The 17,736-nt window shown below is 39.1% G+C and overlaps 2 protein-coding genes across 2 annotated transcripts in view; both read left to right on the top strand.

Annotated features, from left to right (window-relative positions):
- LOC143373927 (phenoloxidase 1-like) overlaps positions 1 to 15,773 on the top strand; it is a 54,403-nt gene extending 38,630 nt beyond the window's left edge. Inside the window, exons 6-9 of the mRNA XM_076821649.1 lie at positions 1,461 to 1,589; positions 4,152 to 4,476; positions 4,738 to 4,970; positions 11,221 to 15,773. Of these exons, the coding sequence (XP_076677764.1) occupies positions 1,461 to 1,589; positions 4,152 to 4,476; positions 4,738 to 4,970; positions 11,221 to 11,466 (933 nt within the window). The 3' untranslated portion in view covers positions 11,467 to 15,773. The remainder of the gene's footprint in view (positions 1 to 1,460; positions 1,590 to 4,151; positions 4,477 to 4,737; positions 4,971 to 11,220) is intronic.
- Positions 1 to 17,736, top strand: part of LOC143374151 (uncharacterized) — a 232,093-nt gene that overhangs the window by 228 nt on the left and 214,129 nt on the right. The window lies entirely within an intron of this gene.

The raw sequence follows: 17,736 nt of genomic DNA on the forward strand, positions 1-17,736 counted from the left end.
CTGACCATGGATTGTCGCGTCAGTGACGCGTATGCAGCAGATAGAAGGATATACAAAGAAATTGAATATATTTTCTTTTCCTAAGAAAAGAAGAAATATTCAATTTCAATGTTTATCCTTCTGTCTGCTGCATACGTGTCGCTGGCGCGACGATCCGTGGACAGGTTTTAAAGTAAACGGTGCATTACACGTATACACATACACATACGTCCCGATTCACACCAATTCACACATTCACAGTTTAGTACGCACCTCATTGGTAGGAGGCACTACAAACTCTGCTTCAACTTTCGTAAGAGGGAAGCTTGGCCCCCCTGTAGTAAACCCTGCACTAGTGGGACCGTCGCCGGCCGCACAATGGAATGGCAACCTTAAAGGGCAGGCCTGCCCTACGGGTACGGACATCCTTTGTCTACTGGACGCTATATTTATTGTTTGGATTGTAGGAGCGTGGGTGGCTGGATGCCAGTTATTTGGTTTAAAGGACGAAAGAAAACAGTTTATTACGAGAACACAGATACAATTGAAGTAAATCGTATTCGCGCGATTCCGCGAGGATCCTCCTGCACAGAGGATCTCGGTAATAACCGAACTCACACACTTAACTCCATACAAACCGATCATACGGATGGTGGTCTGGCCGACCACCCTTCCCACGCCTTCGCCCCACGTTCACAATTGCGTTCCAAGCTCTAGCCGTTTAACTCGTTGCGTGCTCGATTCGTCACACGATCGATCAGTCACACGTTCGCTGATCGACGACGACGACTCTCTAGCCCGCTCGGGCTCTCCTCACATTCTCGGGCGCTGTCGGGCGCTATCGGGCGTTCTCGGTCGAACGCCCGCTGGAAGCGTCGAATACGCCTCTTGGTGTCGTCTGCCTATTAAGGGTCCTCCAGCCACTGATGCATGTTGCAGTGAAACGTTGATACATGCATCATGATGCAGGTTTCATGATACATGGTGCTACGTCTGTAAATCGTTTTGCGTGTTTCAGCATCAGAAGCGGAACTGGATTCTTGTTCACCAGCTAGGTGCGTGAGCAAGGTGCAAGTTTCATGCAACCTGTATTATGATGCATGTATCAATGTTTCACTGCAACATGTATCAGCGTCTGGATGACTCTTTAGTGTCGCGTTGCGCCCTGCAACAGTGGTATCGCATCGTTCCTCGCAGTCTCTCTCTCTCTCTCTCTCTCTCCCTCTCCCTCTCTCTCCCTCTCTCTCTCACGCACTCTGATCGCTTTGTCTCGGCGGCGCGGATACATACGACGAATGCTTCTAGGAGTTCTAGATACCATTATTAATAACTATTTAACAGAATAGAACGCAATTTATAGAGCTAAGATTAGAATGAAAATATCATAGTGTTTATTTAATAATACTTAAAAGCACTGAGTTTAGAAATGTGGTTTCGGAATAGAAGAGCAAGTTATTAAGATTCTATTCATTTGCCCTCAGGAAAGATTTGGAATCATGGGTGACTCAGCAACTGCTATGAGGGACCCCATTTTCTACAGATGGCATGCTTTTGTTGACGATGTTTTCCAGGAATATAAAAATACTCTGCCTCAGTACAACCTACAACAGGTTAGTGAATATATTCCATAATATGAAATATGTATTTTACAAGAAAGAATAAAATAGAACATAATAAAATAAGGGATGTATAATTTGATTCTCTACTAGTAGTGTAAAATATTAATGCAAATAACAAGAAATGGTGTTACACAATTTGGAATTAGTTAATGAATTGCTAATGTGTAATATAGTGATAGTTATACAGGGTGACCGCGGGAAGACTGAACAGCTGGATATCTCCTAAAGAACTGGAGATAAAAAAATTAAAAAAATATGTAATTGAATAGTTCGAGTGGGCTAATATATTAGCCGAGACGATTTTTTTTCGATTATTATTTTAAAAGATACGATGGCCAAGTTCGGTTTTTCAAATGGAACTATTTTTTTTGAAGACCTGAGTTGATAGTGCGTTCCAAGACAAAATCAATAAGCTTTAATATATACATTTTATTTCCACTGGTTTTTAAGATATTGCGCTTGCAAAATTACTGATTTTCACTGGAAGAAAACCCTCTGGAATAGCAAGGACCGGGGACGGTCTTACTGGCGCCACGGGTAGCATTGCCTGTTGAAACTGATACCTGCCTGCCAAAGGTCTGGGTTAGGGATAGCAAGCCCAAAGGCTTGACAATTCTTTTCCTTCAGAAATGCTACTTAGTCAGGTACATCTGCAGTATCGAGAAGCGCACCGTTACTTTTATTTCGCACTTGCTTCTATGCTCGGATGGCCGGTTCTTTTGGGAGGGATGCAAGTTGGATTGGTTCTGATACAATCTGCTCCCTATCGTTGAAATTTAGTCTAGCAACTTCCACTCCTCCTAACCTATCCAATCCAACTTACATCCCTCCCAAAAGAACAGGCCATCCGAGCGCAGATGCAAGTGCGAAATAAAAGTAACGGTGCGCTTCTCGATACCGCAGATGTACCTATAGTGCCTCTACGAGCTATAGTGACTTAGGTGTGAGGTCACTCAGTGGGGTTTTAATCGATACCCTGCTGGGTACGGGCCGCCAAACGTGCCCCCTACTCCCTCTTGCAGGAATGTGTTTAGGGAAGACCAGGACAAAACCGGGGTCCTAAAGGGTAAAATCTCCAAAATTACCTGAAGCATGCAGTGATTTTAATTTAAAATAAGTTGTTAATATAAAATAATTTATATTAAAACTGTTCTAATGCTGTACATATACCTTACTACAATGGATTTGTATTTAATATGTGCTGACAATGAGATAATTTTTATAGCCAGTAGCAAAGCTTAATTGATGTATTTTAATAATGATAATCAATTTCTTTTTTATTTTATTAAAATCGAAATTGTAACACTTAATCTTTAAGGCCCCGGTTTTGTCCTGGTCTTCCCTAAACACAGTCCTGCAAGAGGTCACGTTTAGCGGCCCATACCCAGCAGGATATCGGTTAAGACACCGCGGAGTGGCCTCACACCTAAGTCACTATAGCTCGCAGAGGCACTATACCTAAGTAGCATTTCTGACGGAAAAGAAATTTCCAGCTTTTGGGCCTGCGAACCCCGTCGTAGACTTTTGGCAGGTAGGTATCAGTTTCAACAGGCAATGCCACCCGTGGCGCCAGTAAGACCGACCACGGTCCTTGCTATTCCAGAGGGTTTTCTTGCAGTGAAAATCAGTAATTTTGCAAGCGCAATATCTTAAAAACCAGTGGAAATAAAGTGTATACATTAAAGCTTATTGAATTTGTCTTGGAACGCACTATCAACTCAGGTCTTCAAAAAAAATAGTTCCATTTGAAAAACCGAACTTGACCATCGTATCATTTAAAATAATAATCGAAAAAAAAATCGTCTCGGCTAATAAATTAGCCCCGCGAACCATTCAATTACATATTTTTTTTTAATTTTTTATCTTCAGTACTTTAGGAGATATCCAGCTGTCCAGTCTTCCCGCGGACACCCTGTATGTCTTGATGTCATATTAGAAGGAACCTGCTAACCGACGAGTTTAGACCGGTTTTGCGGAGCCAGTGAGCTCAGTCTACATGCGCGAAACGGCTTCCATCATATTTGAGATCAAGTATATATTACTTTTCATTCTCTAAGTTTACAATGCAAAATGTGTAACCTGACTCCTATTAATGTAGTGTTTCCCAATCTTTTTTGAGTCGCGATCCCCCTTTTATAATATTCAAATAAATATGGGGGACCCCCCCCCCATATAAAGTAAGGTAAATTTAATAAGCTAAAGAAAACACATTGAAGATATGTTGTTATTTCAGAATATAATTCTAACTTAATAATATTAAAAAAAAACAACTGAAAAAACCGTGGCGACCCACAGGTTAGGAATCAATGCATTAATGTATTAATATTCCAGTGACATGCAATTATTATTGTGTTTGTTCATTGAGTAAGTCGAATGGTTCTTAATGATATGATAATAAACCTACATATGTAAATTGATTTAATTATTCCTTGGTACAGAAGAAAAATTGCTAATTTACCCACCTTCCTTTAAAAACATTGTATTGTTCATGTGAAAAACAACAATATGAAGGCAATATTTATATATGTACATAATCTTTGTTTGCATTCACAGTTGAATTTCCCAGGCATTGAAATGGAGGGTATTAGATTGACAACGAATAATCAGCGCAACGTGTTGAATACTTTCTGGTCCCAAAGCGTCGTAGATCTCTCCCGAGGTCTTGATTTCACTCCGCGTGGACCAGTACTCGCTAGATTCACGCATTTAAATCATGCTGATTTTACATACACTATTACTGTTAATAATCGCAACAGTGCACCACAAAGAGGTACCGTTCGCATCTTCATTGCTCCTAAGGAAGACGAACGTGGACTACCTTTTACATTCAGACAACAGAAGAATTTAATGATTGAAATGGACAAATTCTCCGTCACACGTATGTTACAACAAAGATTAATTTTTGTTATGCTTATTTCGTATTTATCATAAATTATATTCAAGTCACATTTATTTTTGTATTTATGAAAACATCATTTTTCTGTGATAATAGTACGATATTTTAAGATTGTGAAGATATTACAAACAAATGATTACAGATGTTTTAAAATTAATTATTGTAGCTTATTTATTTTTTTACATAATTATTGAGAATACAACTTGCCAATATTATACATTGATTAATTATATTTGATTGCAGTTCGCGCAGGTAAAAATATGATTGAGCGTAAATCAAAAGATTCCTCGGTAACTATACCTTTCGAACGAACCTTCCGTAATTTAGACGAGAATAGACCCATTGGTGGAGATTCTCTTGAACAATTCAATTTCTGTGGATGCGGATGGCCACAGCATATGTTAGTGCCCAAAGGAAACAAGGAAGGCTTCCCCATGGATCTTTTTATTATGATATCTGATTATAATGGTGACGTTGTAAGTACAGTTTAAATTATTAACCAGATCATATATAAGTAAAAGTGAAATACTTACGTCACAAGTGGTGCCCGGTTAAATTTGACCGAAATATGCGCGGTTACATTTGAACGGATCATCCCCATCATCATTTTTTGTGTACGACAGTGCTCTACTCCGTCCTTCATCATCTGGAATTCAACGAAATATAACAGATTAACACGCATAGTGAATCGATGTACCGAGATCTAGAGATCGTGGTCGACGCCCAGTACTTCAAACAAATGTCGCACGCGTTACAAAATTCCCTTTACACAGTTTTCATCACAGCTTTCCGGACATAGTACGAATTCATTAGTGACGTTCCTCCGATGAAAATGAGTCTAAACATGACATAAATCGGGCTATTTTCAGAATTGTGTACAACGGTAGAGTACATACCTACATTCCTATTTAACTTTCAATGATCCTAAAAATAGCGCTTTATGTCATACTTGGACTCATTTTATCGGGAGAACGTTAATAATCAATTCGTACCACTTAGAATGAAAATTATGCGAACTGAAATTGTTGTCATTGTACGATATGTAAGTACCTACATTGTAACCCGCAACATTCGTTTGAAGTACCGGGCCTCGCCTGCAGTCACTAGACGTATGTATGTAGTACTGCATGTAGAGGGTGATTCTCCAGCTAGAATCGTCAAAGGAGCCGGCGCCGACAATCTCACATCAGGCTGATTGTGAATTTCCTGGCCTTCGACGCTCGAGTCTAGGAGGGCCATACAATGTTGTACACTAATGACGAATGCTATGTTCTGTATTTCTCATCAGATCTTTGCGAAATTGACGTCAATCGATTCCTTCTGTTTTCCCGATGAAAATGGCCCCATAAGCAGCATAATTCGGATCCTAATATTAAGGAAATTACATGAGAAATTGATTTGCATAATGTAAAGCTAACTTCGTTAAAAAATAGTCGGAAAAACATAAGGAATGTATTTGAGTCATTGCCATATCGATTCGATGAGGAATAAAAAATTTCATTTTTCGCATAAGCTGTGAATCATCGCGTGAGTGACTAATCGAAATCCGGCAAAGATGAAACGGCATCGTGCGGTCGAACGTGAAATATATTCATTAGAGCATATTAAAAAATTCGTTATTCTTCATCGAATCGATATGGCAGTGCTATTAATGAATTCCTGGGGTTTTCCCGAATAAAATCATGTCAAATGTCTTATATATTTTTCGTGTAATTTCCTTAAATATGCCTCAAAATACATCGTTTTTAAGACCATTTTCATTGGGAAAGCATAAGGAATCGATTAACGTCACTTCTGCAATGATCTGATGAGAAATGCAGAACTCAAAATTCAGCACTGTTTATTATTAAACTCGTGATTTCGAGAGCCAAAGACCACGAAACTCAGCAAGGCGCAGGATTGTCAGCGGCATTGCCTTTGACGAATTCTGCTTGTATTTTGCATACTCTCGCTGTATTTGCCCGCGAGAATTTGAAAGCACGGACCGGATTTTTTCTTCAACCAGGCACCACTATACTGTGTACGTGCTATTCCATGCCAACTTGGTCACTTTTGCATGTACTTACCTCGATGTCAAGAATTTGAATGATATTGAAATATATTATAGTCCATATGAAATTAGGGGTGGGGGGGGGGGGGGGGGGTGGTTAAGTCATCATTTTTCTAGTTTCAAAATTGTTAAAAAAAAATACAAGCCCTCAAAGTTTACAGTTTTTGCCGATTTCGACGGCAACTGCTTTCACAAATGATTTTTTATCTCTGAAACAGTTAAACGTACGTATTTCGTTTTGTCATTTGCTTTAATCATAAAGGATAAGCTTTCATCACTGAATTTTTGTTTTCTTCCTTTCTTAACCTTTAGAGGGCCGGGATTTTTTCATTAAAATTGTAAATTTTATTTACTTAAAATTTATGCATATATACCACCAAAATGGCCGGAAAAGTATCCAAATTCTTAGGTGGCCACTACAGTGGCCAGCCCAGATCTCTAAAGGTTAACTAAAGTATCTCGGAAACTAAGACTGAGCGGCGGTTATATGTAATAAGAAAAAATTACTCAGAATAATGACTCTAACAACACATTTTAAGGTCATTGAAATCTGCGAGGAGTCCCCTATTCTAGATAATTACTGTAGACAACGTCGAGATTAAAAGAACACGAGGGTGGTTAATCTTTACTTCTGGAGATTCGATTCGACCAGAGAGTCGGAGGTCGATACAAGCAGGGTTGCTAGGACATAGGTTGTCGAAGAGTCTCCGGGTGGAGGGCGAACCAACCTTGATGTCGATTGGTTTGGAGCCAACACCTATCTTGGCGTTAATTGGTTTGATGTCAGGCGTCATCACACGTATGCATGGCGTGTTTCCCCTTCACTACGAATAGTCAACGCGAACGTATTTCCTGGCGTATCATAAAAGTCTGCCTTCCGCTACATACAATGTAATTGCTTACATTATCAGCAATTCGAAAGTTATCAGTATCGCTGGGACCGTCCCGCAGAATGAGTGTTGAGGAAAACGCCATAATTATTCAGTGCCGTAAAAAAATAGAAAGGGGAAAAATAAATATTAGGTGCATACTTTATTGCAAGAACTCCATAAGAAAGGAATTTCCGGATGTCTTTCAACCCCAAAGAAGCCGACTATTTCGTCCCACTAGTTTTTTTAATATCACGATGGGAAGTCAGTACTCTGTATCGAAACTTATCGCATCTGATCTCTAACAAAGTTGTTAGTAATCTGAAATCCATGGGCGAAATTCAATCAATAGCCCTTATTTTTTAAACAAATTCGAACCAACAAAATGATGACTTAAACCCTCTAATTTCATGTGGACTACGTCATATTTCAGTTTGAACAAAATCCCTAACATCGAATACGAAGAAGGCATTGAGTTGGCGTGGAATAACCCGCATACATTATAATTTAGAAATCGTTGATAGTGGTCATGTTTAAGCGTACGAATGACGCATATTTATTATTGTACTTTAGAAAAACTGATAGACCATTCCTTAACAGTGTCCAAATAGATATGCGATGAATCGGTTACTGACGTATAGTTAACCCTCCGCTACTCGCGCGTGTGCACGGAGTGCACGGAGGTCTATTTTTGGTTGAAAAAAAAACGTTTTACCGTGATATATTGTACCCAGCACCCCTATGTATTCTTCCAGCGGACACTTTTGCATTATGCTACGTACTTGTCAGCTTCAAATTCAGTTTGGTAGTGTTTCTGATTGAATGAAAACGAAGGTATGCTGTGTATCTTGCCGGCGAACTCGCACATGTACTCACAAGTTTCCCAGGTGTCGGCCTCCAATTGCTTTGGTTTTTGGATATGTTTTAGAGGACAGAAAAGTAAGAAGCAGGTGTTGAACACCTAAAAATCAATAACTTTGAGGGGTGGTTTCACCCTCTAAACATGCAAACAGGCCAAAATAAAAATACACGTATTATAATTATCCAAATTCAAAGCAGTTGTAGACGAACACCTGAAAATCAATAAATTTAAAGGGTGGTTTCACCCCCTAAACATGCAAACAAGCCAAAATAAAAAAACACGTATATCTTATTTTTCGGTCCTCTAAAGCATATCCAAAAACCAAAGCAATTGGAGACCGACACCTGGGAAACTTGTGAGTACACAGGCGCGCTCGCTGGCAGGATACGCGGCATACTTTCGTTTTCATTCAAACAGAGACACTTCCAAACTGAATTTGAACGTGACAAGTGCGTAGCATGTTGCAAAAAATGTCCGCTGGAAGAATACATAGGGGTGCTCGGTACAATACATCAAGGTAAAACGGTTGTTCAACCAAAAACAGACCCCCGTGCACGGAGTGCACGATGCGAGTGCTCGTGTAAAACTTTTAGGCGCGAGTACCAAAAGGTTAAGAATGTTATGACTAGAAAATAACTGAGTTTTGGATCCAGGTTTATAAAACATTTTCTGTTTATTTAATGAATATTATATGTCCCTAAAGATAGGCATATCTATTTGTACATCCTGTATCAGGGGCCACGGCAGTGGCCCTGCCAAGTCCGGGCCAAGCCAACTGCCGTAGCACCCTTTACTGGAAATAACTCAGCGTACTACCGTAGCACCCTTTACTGGAAATAACTCAGCGTACTTTTGATCTCCTCATAACTTGGCACTGAAAAAAGTTAAATGGCTGAATTTATTTTCTGCGTTAAAAGTTTACAAGCTAAAACTGACCTCACAATTACACGCTTCTATCTCCTGAACTTTTTAATTTGTACGATTTCAAAAATCGCTGATTTTGTCACTGACTGACACACTCCCTCACTGATCATAAAAATTTTAAGGTACTTCTGGGTGCCCTAGAATGATGAAATTTGGCACAGTGGTAGGGTTTGAGGCACAAACAAAGGAAAAATCTGAAAACTAACATATTTCATCTTTCAACCCCAAAAGTTGGGGGAATGATTTTCTAACCTGTATTGACAGTCTTCTCGCGTGAAATGATGCCCTCGCTACGCTCGGCAAAATTTCACGCTCATCAAAATCGCTTTCTTCTTTCCTTTGTCACGCACAATATTTTTTTCAACACCTGCATGAAAATGTTTTTGACACGCAAACTCAAGACCCGAAAGCGATTTTGATGAGCGTGAGGTTTACTAGAAGCGGTATGGTTTGAACTGATACGCGTTGCATGCTTTCGTGGCATCGTTGCGTTACAAAAAAACTGCCGGTCGAGCTATATAACATAGCTATTTGATAATGGCTAATTTAATTATTGACGATTCTCAAACCGTCTTTACACTTAAGTGATGTTGACTGTCGACTGTTCATATCTGTTCCATTCGATATCATACTCTTGTTGCGTAGTCCGTCGATGGTCCTAGGGGCTGGGTTGGTGCCCGTGAAGCGCAGAACCGCTCTGCTCAGACTTACACCTTCGGATTAGTAGAATTTCGGTTCAATTGTAAAGAAACAGAGTGTTTTCTTTGTAGTTTAACTGTTTATCTATTTATTTGTAACAACTTATAGATGATAGAACGAAATGTAACGGAGCTCAAAATGAACGTGTAGTGTCTACTACGATCCAGAACAGAATGCCGGTCTCGGGCGTCGTTATTTCGCGTTCCTACGGCAATATAAACAAAAGTTTGTACATCGGGTTAATTACATACATGCAGGGCAAAAAATCGAAGGTCAAACCACGTTGTTGCTTTAGCTGTTGCTGAACGAGTTGTTAACGCCTTAGCTATGATTAAACATGCGTCGCGTACAAGTATTATTAATAACAATATAATAACCTAACGCATCATAATAAGCATAACATGATCACAATATATAATGTCTTTCTACTTTCATATGCACAATCTATATTCCTATTAGGAAAAGAGTCGAATTTAAACTCTTTGGCTATTTATCATGGCAGACAGCCATCTAGAAGTAGCCCCAAATCCTTCATATAGTAAAAAACGCATTGTTATCAATATGAGGTTTTTGTGAAATCCTAACAAAAACATGCCTGTAAAAAAGGCCAAGTTCGAGTGACTGTTTGGCCGTAAAAAGCAGTGGCATGAGATTTAATATGCGGCCAAGTTCAACATCCCACTAACGTGCCACAGCGAGGCATAGGGCTACAGCACAGAAAACGGCTCCGTGTGACTTGGCTATAATGCCCCTACCGACTTGAGTTGGGAGAATATTCGCCAATATGTGCAAATGCCAAATATTCGTACATAAATATGAATATTTGCACTTCACACTTGCATGTTTTAACGCGAATAACGTTGATGAGTTGATTCAGGATTAGAATGCATTATGGCCAAGTTACACGGAGCCATTTTTTTGCTGTAGCCCTGTGCCTAGCTGTGGCACGTTATACTGGTACATATATCTTATGCTATTAAACTCGAGCTTTTAATCACGTAAATAAGATTTGTACTAATTAATTCTGATATATGTATGTATAAGGTAAACAAATTATAAATTCTGTATTTAAAGCGATTTTTGATACTCTCTTTCCCGAATTGAAGAGAATTCTTTCTTTCTCTTCTCTTTCCACCTTGCCTTCCTCCATTCGTGCGTCTGTTTAATCGATCCTCTCTGCTTCTCTCCCTTCTTCTACTGATTCATATTTTTTTTGCATTTCTATTATGTATTATTTCATATAAACACGGATAAAACTTATAAACATACACAATTATAAGTATCTCTGTCATTAAAATCTGTTTTGTAATGTCTATGCTTAGGTTCAACAAGATGAGCCATCTACTTGTAAAGATGCATCAAGTTACTGTGGATTGCGAGATAGAAAATACCCCGACGCACGTCCTATGGGATACCCGTTCGATCGTCTGCCTCGTTCAGGCGTTGAAACTTTGGCTCAATTCCTCACCGAAAACATGGCGGTCACCGACATAATTGTTAGGTTTACGGATAACGTGGTATCCAAATCGAGATCCGGAAGTATGGGAAATACATTGACTTTCGTCTAATAATGTAGATATGTGGACTTTATATACGGTTCGCATTCCCCCATTGATTATGAAGAAAACTGCCCATAATTACCATTGCTTTCAAAGTTTTGCTGGTGATTTTGTGAATCAGAATACAATTTAAATCCGTTTCATAACTTCGACCGATAAAGATACAGAGTGAAATAATTAATGATAAAAAATACAAAGCAAACAGTAGAAGGCATAAACAACACAGAAAAATGAGAAATACATTTCTTATTAACTTTTTTATTATTTGTGATACATAATAACATAAAAAAGTGATTTGGGAGTAAATTTTAAATTTGTTTATTTGCTATAAAAAATATTGATTTCCCGTTGCCTGAACTTTTTTGTTTGTAGTAATATCTATTATCCAATAAAGCCGAAAATAATTTTATTAATTCATATCTTTTATGCGCTTACACCCTCAAGGAGAATATATTATTATCATTCATGAGGTAAACAACGGCCCTTTTGCATGATGTAATTTTTGCTCATCAAATTCTTTTATAATTGCTGTACCTTTGGAAATAATTTTGTATGACGATTTTGTATACCAATAATTTATTTTGTTATGCTATGGAAACTATAATAATATTTTATTCGAATTGAAACATTGTTACTAAATTTCGATATGATTTTTGAGTTTTAAATTCTTTTGCATGTCATTTCTATTGTACAAGGTGTTCGGGAACACATAGTAGAAAATGAAATGGAAACATTCGACGCGATAAAATAAGACGAAAATGCGGATTAGGAACGCCTGAAGAGTGGCAATTCGGCAATCAGCGGCGCGTCAGAAAACAAGGATATATGAGTATATATATTTTCTGACAGCGACTGTGTATGCGGCCTGACCTACGCAACGCGACTTGCTGATCGCCGAATTAAGATCTCTGATCGTAATTTCTACTGGAACTAAGACCTTTCAGGTCTGAACGCACAATATCAATTCCTTGTCAAGTCCGTGTCAAATCTGTCTCCGTTCCCTGTTACTGATTTCACTGACGACTATTCAGAGGTATCCCCACTCTACAGCAGGTCTGCCCTGGTCCATTACAATCATTACAAGTATTAAGAATTATATCATGTTTGGTGTCATTTTCATCAGCAAAACACTAGCACTCCATTGGTGATAGTTCTATGAAGATCTAGTACGAAATATAGAAATTATCATTTTCATTACTGAATGCCTATTGCTGTTTTGTGTTTATAACTCCAGAGATTAAGACCCCTGATTAAGAGCGTCGTTCGAAATCTTCGACCCGAGAATCCTACACGATCATAAACAGAGTTCCATTCATACGATTTCAAGACAGCGTCAGTGAAAAAGTCAGAATATCGTGTCCAACGAATTTTAACTTCAGGGTACAGATACGGATTCGACGCTGAAGTACACAGACGTCACTGATATGGACATGTGTGAACTGCTCAATTTTAAAGCAAGCGAATGATATTTTTGACCACTAACACTGACTGCACAGAACTGACACGGAACTGATATGTATGTAAAGTCATCCACAATTTCACTGTAGGGATACGGAACTGACAACTGCTCCATTTCAAAATAGGCAAAACATATCTTTTACCATTGACACTGACGGCACGAAACTGACACGGAACAGAAATGTGCGCCTAGAACTTTACTGTTCTTCAGGCGTTTCTGACACGAAGTTATCATTCATTAATAACTAAAAAATGAAGCCTCCATCGCAATTTCGTTAGTCTTTATTTTCGTCTTATTTTTTTTTTATGTATAATCACCCATTTCATTTTCTACTAACTGTTGCCGAAGCTCGTACATAATTATTTATAGCAGATTTATGTTATTTTTAAATAGGCTGTATAATCATAACCATTTATTCTGACTCTGCCACAATATATATCTATATACGCTTATATGTTTGCCTTATAAGAATTATAGCTACCAAGAGCCAAATTGAAAATATAAAAAAAAAACTATAACTAAAAATAAATATAATTACAGTTAACTTATCGTGTTGTACATCATTTTTTTGGACACATTATCCTTCGAATGCTTGTATTGTGAAATTAGACATTGCGTCTTACGAATAAGACCCGGGTGTTCTGCAGGAGGGAGAACCTGGATTCAGAATCTGGTTATACAGTTATGCCCGGTTAAGTTGATAATCTTACCCCGGTTAGATTGCGGTTATACTGGATGCGTAGTCATACGGGCGTGTTCGGACAAAAAAATCAACGCCACTAAAGACAGTGCAAGCGACTATACTGCATGCGTATCGATTGTTCAATGTCGTACGAGTTCGTTTGTACACGTTGGTTGTTCAAATCAGTTTGATTTTTCGTCCGATCTGTTGTGATTGACGTAACGTTCTCGAGCGAAGCGTTGCCGCAAGTTACAGGAGATTCCACAAGTAGAGCGGTTTACTCATGGAATTGTGGGATTGGTTCGGCTGGCGTGCGATTAAGAAATGAATTTCAAGATCGAGAGTCCTTCTTTTAACAATAAATAAGAAAAATAGTTTATTCAAAAAAAGACATGACGCTAGGTCGAAATAGAACATAGGATACGACGAGGAGTCGTGAGAATTATGACACTAAATCAGTATGATAGAACATAAAATAATTATGTAGCGACGCATTGATCGATATAACAGAATATTGCTTGATTTCGGTTACGACGATAATTGTAAGTCAGTATAATGAAACGTAAAGTTAATTAACGGAAACGACGCTTTAGTCGATAGGAATTTCGATACGACGCCGAATCGATATAATTGTTACGTATGTGGAATTTTCCCATACGCCGCTCTCAACCACTTTTCGAGCTCGCGTTTGCGAAGGGAAAACGCCCTAAAATCCTTTTGCTTATCACATACCACTAAGGGGGGTCATGATCTCGACCATCTGGATCACGACCATGGGAACGGGAGTGACACGGCGACGACCCCGAAGAATTTCCTTATATGGAAATTTCTAACGCATCCCCACTCATTTTTGGAACTATATAAACCCTTTGGTTTCTACCCTCTGCGGTTAAAAGCAGTACAGTCACGCGTAGAGTAACGTCGTGTCACGCTCGTACCGAGTCGGTTAAATTCAGTAAGATCGAGCTATAGTCTCCATCAGAATCATAGTTGACCTCATAGAATCCGCGAGTTCGGTTTATATTCTATTTGGCACTTTCAAATAGCCACTCGTACGCCCCGCATCGCCAGTGCGTCAACACCGTGCAAATTAGTGGTCATTTGTACACTTTTACTATACTATTTAATCGCGACACTTACATTTGTACAATAATTAGTTATTGAATACACGAATGGTGTTCACGTCTAAATCGAGTAGATTCGTTAAAACCCATCTTTTACCCAGCGATCCTTATAATATTAGTAGCTCTCACCCACTGATACAATTTTACCGCTCGAGTTGTATCAAACATAAATTAAGAGCTACGAGGCATTACTAACATTTCCCGCGACTCCCTGATCTAGCATCAGGTTCGTTCGCAACCTTTCATCCAAAACAAGGAATCTTTACCAAACTCCGAACAGCTCCCTGGTTTCGCACCAGGTTCGTCTGTGAATAATCCAACCTCCTAACAGCTCCTCGACTTCGCGTCGAGTTCGTCTGTGAACATCATCCTAGTGACACCCCGATTTCGCATCGGGTTCGTTCACGACGAATCACCCTCCAGCGGCTCCCTGATTTCGTATCAGGTTCGTCCGCGTGTGACTCCATCCCTAGAGGCTCCCTGATTTCGCATCAGGTTCGTCCTCGCTTCCGATAATCCTAGCGGCTCCCTGATTTCGCATCAAGTTCGTCCGCACTCTAACTAACAAACTCATAAACTGTATTCCTTGGGAAATATTCTTCTCGCCGGCCTCTCGCGTTGCCGCAGCCCCGGCTCGTAACATAATCAACATGAAGTTACGACGTTATGTTAAAAGAATAGACAACGACGCTTCGGTCGGTATAATAGAACGAAAAGATCGCGTTAGAATTATATCGCTTCCGGTTGCTATGATATAACCACACACCAGGTATAAGATAGACCTATCACGCAATATAAATTTGTGTCACATGCCGGGGGGCTCGCGAGCCCCCTTATCATTTTCGTGTCACACCCAACGTTATTGATTCAGTCTAAAATAAGATTACAATGCTACGAGTGATAGGAATTAAAATCAAATCTTATCGGAAACATTTAAAATATAAAACGGCCTGAATGTTACGACTAATTTCAAGAAACATGTTGTATAATCCCGTTTACTAATACATTTTGATAAAAGCATAATTTGGACGTATTTTCATAAATTTCGATGAGAAATGTTATATAAATTTGTACAGTCTCTTAGTTAGGTTTTATTTGCTGTCACCGAGAACAGAAAATCTGCTCCTCGAAGTGACAGAAAATATAACCTATATACTATACTCGATTTCCTAAAGATATTGTTGCGGCGTAATAATAATGCTTTGGAAGGATGATAAAAGGTTCACAAATGTAGCGTAAAAGAACGAAATAGCCAATAAACATTTATTGTCATGTAACATATAGGTTATATTTTCTGTCACTTCGAGGAGGGGACAGTTTCCCTAGCCTGGGCGGCCGTATGAAAGGGGTACTTTCCCCACCCTACGTTAGTGGTAGTTGGAACGATATTTTTGAGCCTGGGTACGCGGAAAATTGACTTGTGGTCCCAAGCGGGAGAAAAGTTATTTCATTAAATACTTTATATTTAGTGGGATATATTTACTAGGGACTGTGGCCATAATTAATTCTTTTATATTTCGAAGAACTGTCTTTAAATGTTTCCATAATTATTTTAAGCCCCCTGACATTCAATTGACTAACTTGCTAAGAAAACTATTAAAAATGTTATATTACGCGGCTAAATACATGCTTTTCTGACTTTCTTCCTTTCATAAAACATGGTAACATCGGATTTTTCGAGTCGGTCTTATAAACGTTTTACAACATTTGCGCTTGAGACAACGCAATACAGTATTTCCTCTATACAGGGTGTCCCAAAAATGCTGCGGTTCCTTGAAGGGGGTGACTCAGAGGGTTATTGCAAACAACTTTTCCCTTTGCGAAAATGTTCTCCGAGTTTTCGTTAACGAGATATTAACAAAAAGCACCGACCAATCAGAGCGCGAGCCTTCCGCTGGAGCTCTCGCGCTAGCGTGGCCGCGTGCCGGGCCGCGCTGCGAGTATGAACAAGCAAGGCCTCATGCATCGAAGGAAATTGCGTAGAATGGCAAATGAAAAAGACGTAATAAAAAAATCGAACCTTTTACCATAGTTTGTTTACCATTTAAAGTGAATAACGAATAAAGGATAAATGGATGAAAATCATGTGTAACGTAAAAAGACGAATACATAGTTGTTTTTCTTTTAGAAGAATCGAGAATAATAATTATTTGTAGTGAGAGGATAAGGAACGGGTAAATTTCTTTTTTTTTTTAATAACGTACAAACGAAAAGGTAATGCAACAAAGAACGAACGAAAAGTGATCGTAGTTCGTTATTGTGATAAAAATCCGTAGTTCAATAACGGCCAACACTGTTGCTGATAATGAATAAAAGTCCGTTTAAAAACTCAGAAGAAAAATTTACGTACGGAAATGTGGAGAATTATCGCCGGAAATTAGCCATCGCTTGCGTTAAATTTAAAAATGAATGATCACCAATAAAGTAACTAAAACTCACCCTTGTTGGAAATTCGCCTGCAGCTTGAAAACCTGTGTCACTGGGTCACTGAACCAATCCTGGTCATCGATGGACGAGCTCGGTGCACAGCTAGTCACAGGTATACGACACTACCCAAAGTTAAGGGTCGCAATGTCAGGTGCGTCCAAGTTAATGTACCGAATATTCACTTCACTGCACGGTTACTAACACTGATCACTTAATTTACTTATCATGGAACGTGTTGTTCCTACGTTTTAAAAATTGGTGGCCCCGAAAGGGGCCGATTGTTGTTAATGTAAGAATGGCTCCACGTGTCCACCGCCATTGATGTTGCATTGTTCAGCCCGGAGAATTAATTGCCTTTGTACGCCCTGCAATGTTAGCGGCGTAATGTTTGCCACTGCTGCGTGAATAAGCGCAATGGCTTCTTCGGGTGTGTCCACCGGTTGACGATACACCTCAGTCTGAAATGATTGTTGTTCAACAAATACAAAACGTAAGTAAAAAAAAAGAATATCTACAACAGGAATAAGTAAAGAGTAACAGCAATAATCAAATTACCTTCAGGTAGCCCTAGAAGAAAAAATCCAGCG

The sequence above is a fragment of the Andrena cerasifolii genome, chromosome 10 (assembly GCF_050908995.1).
Source record: "Andrena cerasifolii isolate SP2316 chromosome 10, iyAndCera1_principal, whole genome shotgun sequence".
NCBI lineage: Eukaryota > Metazoa > Arthropoda > Insecta > Hymenoptera > Andrenidae > Andrena > Andrena cerasifolii.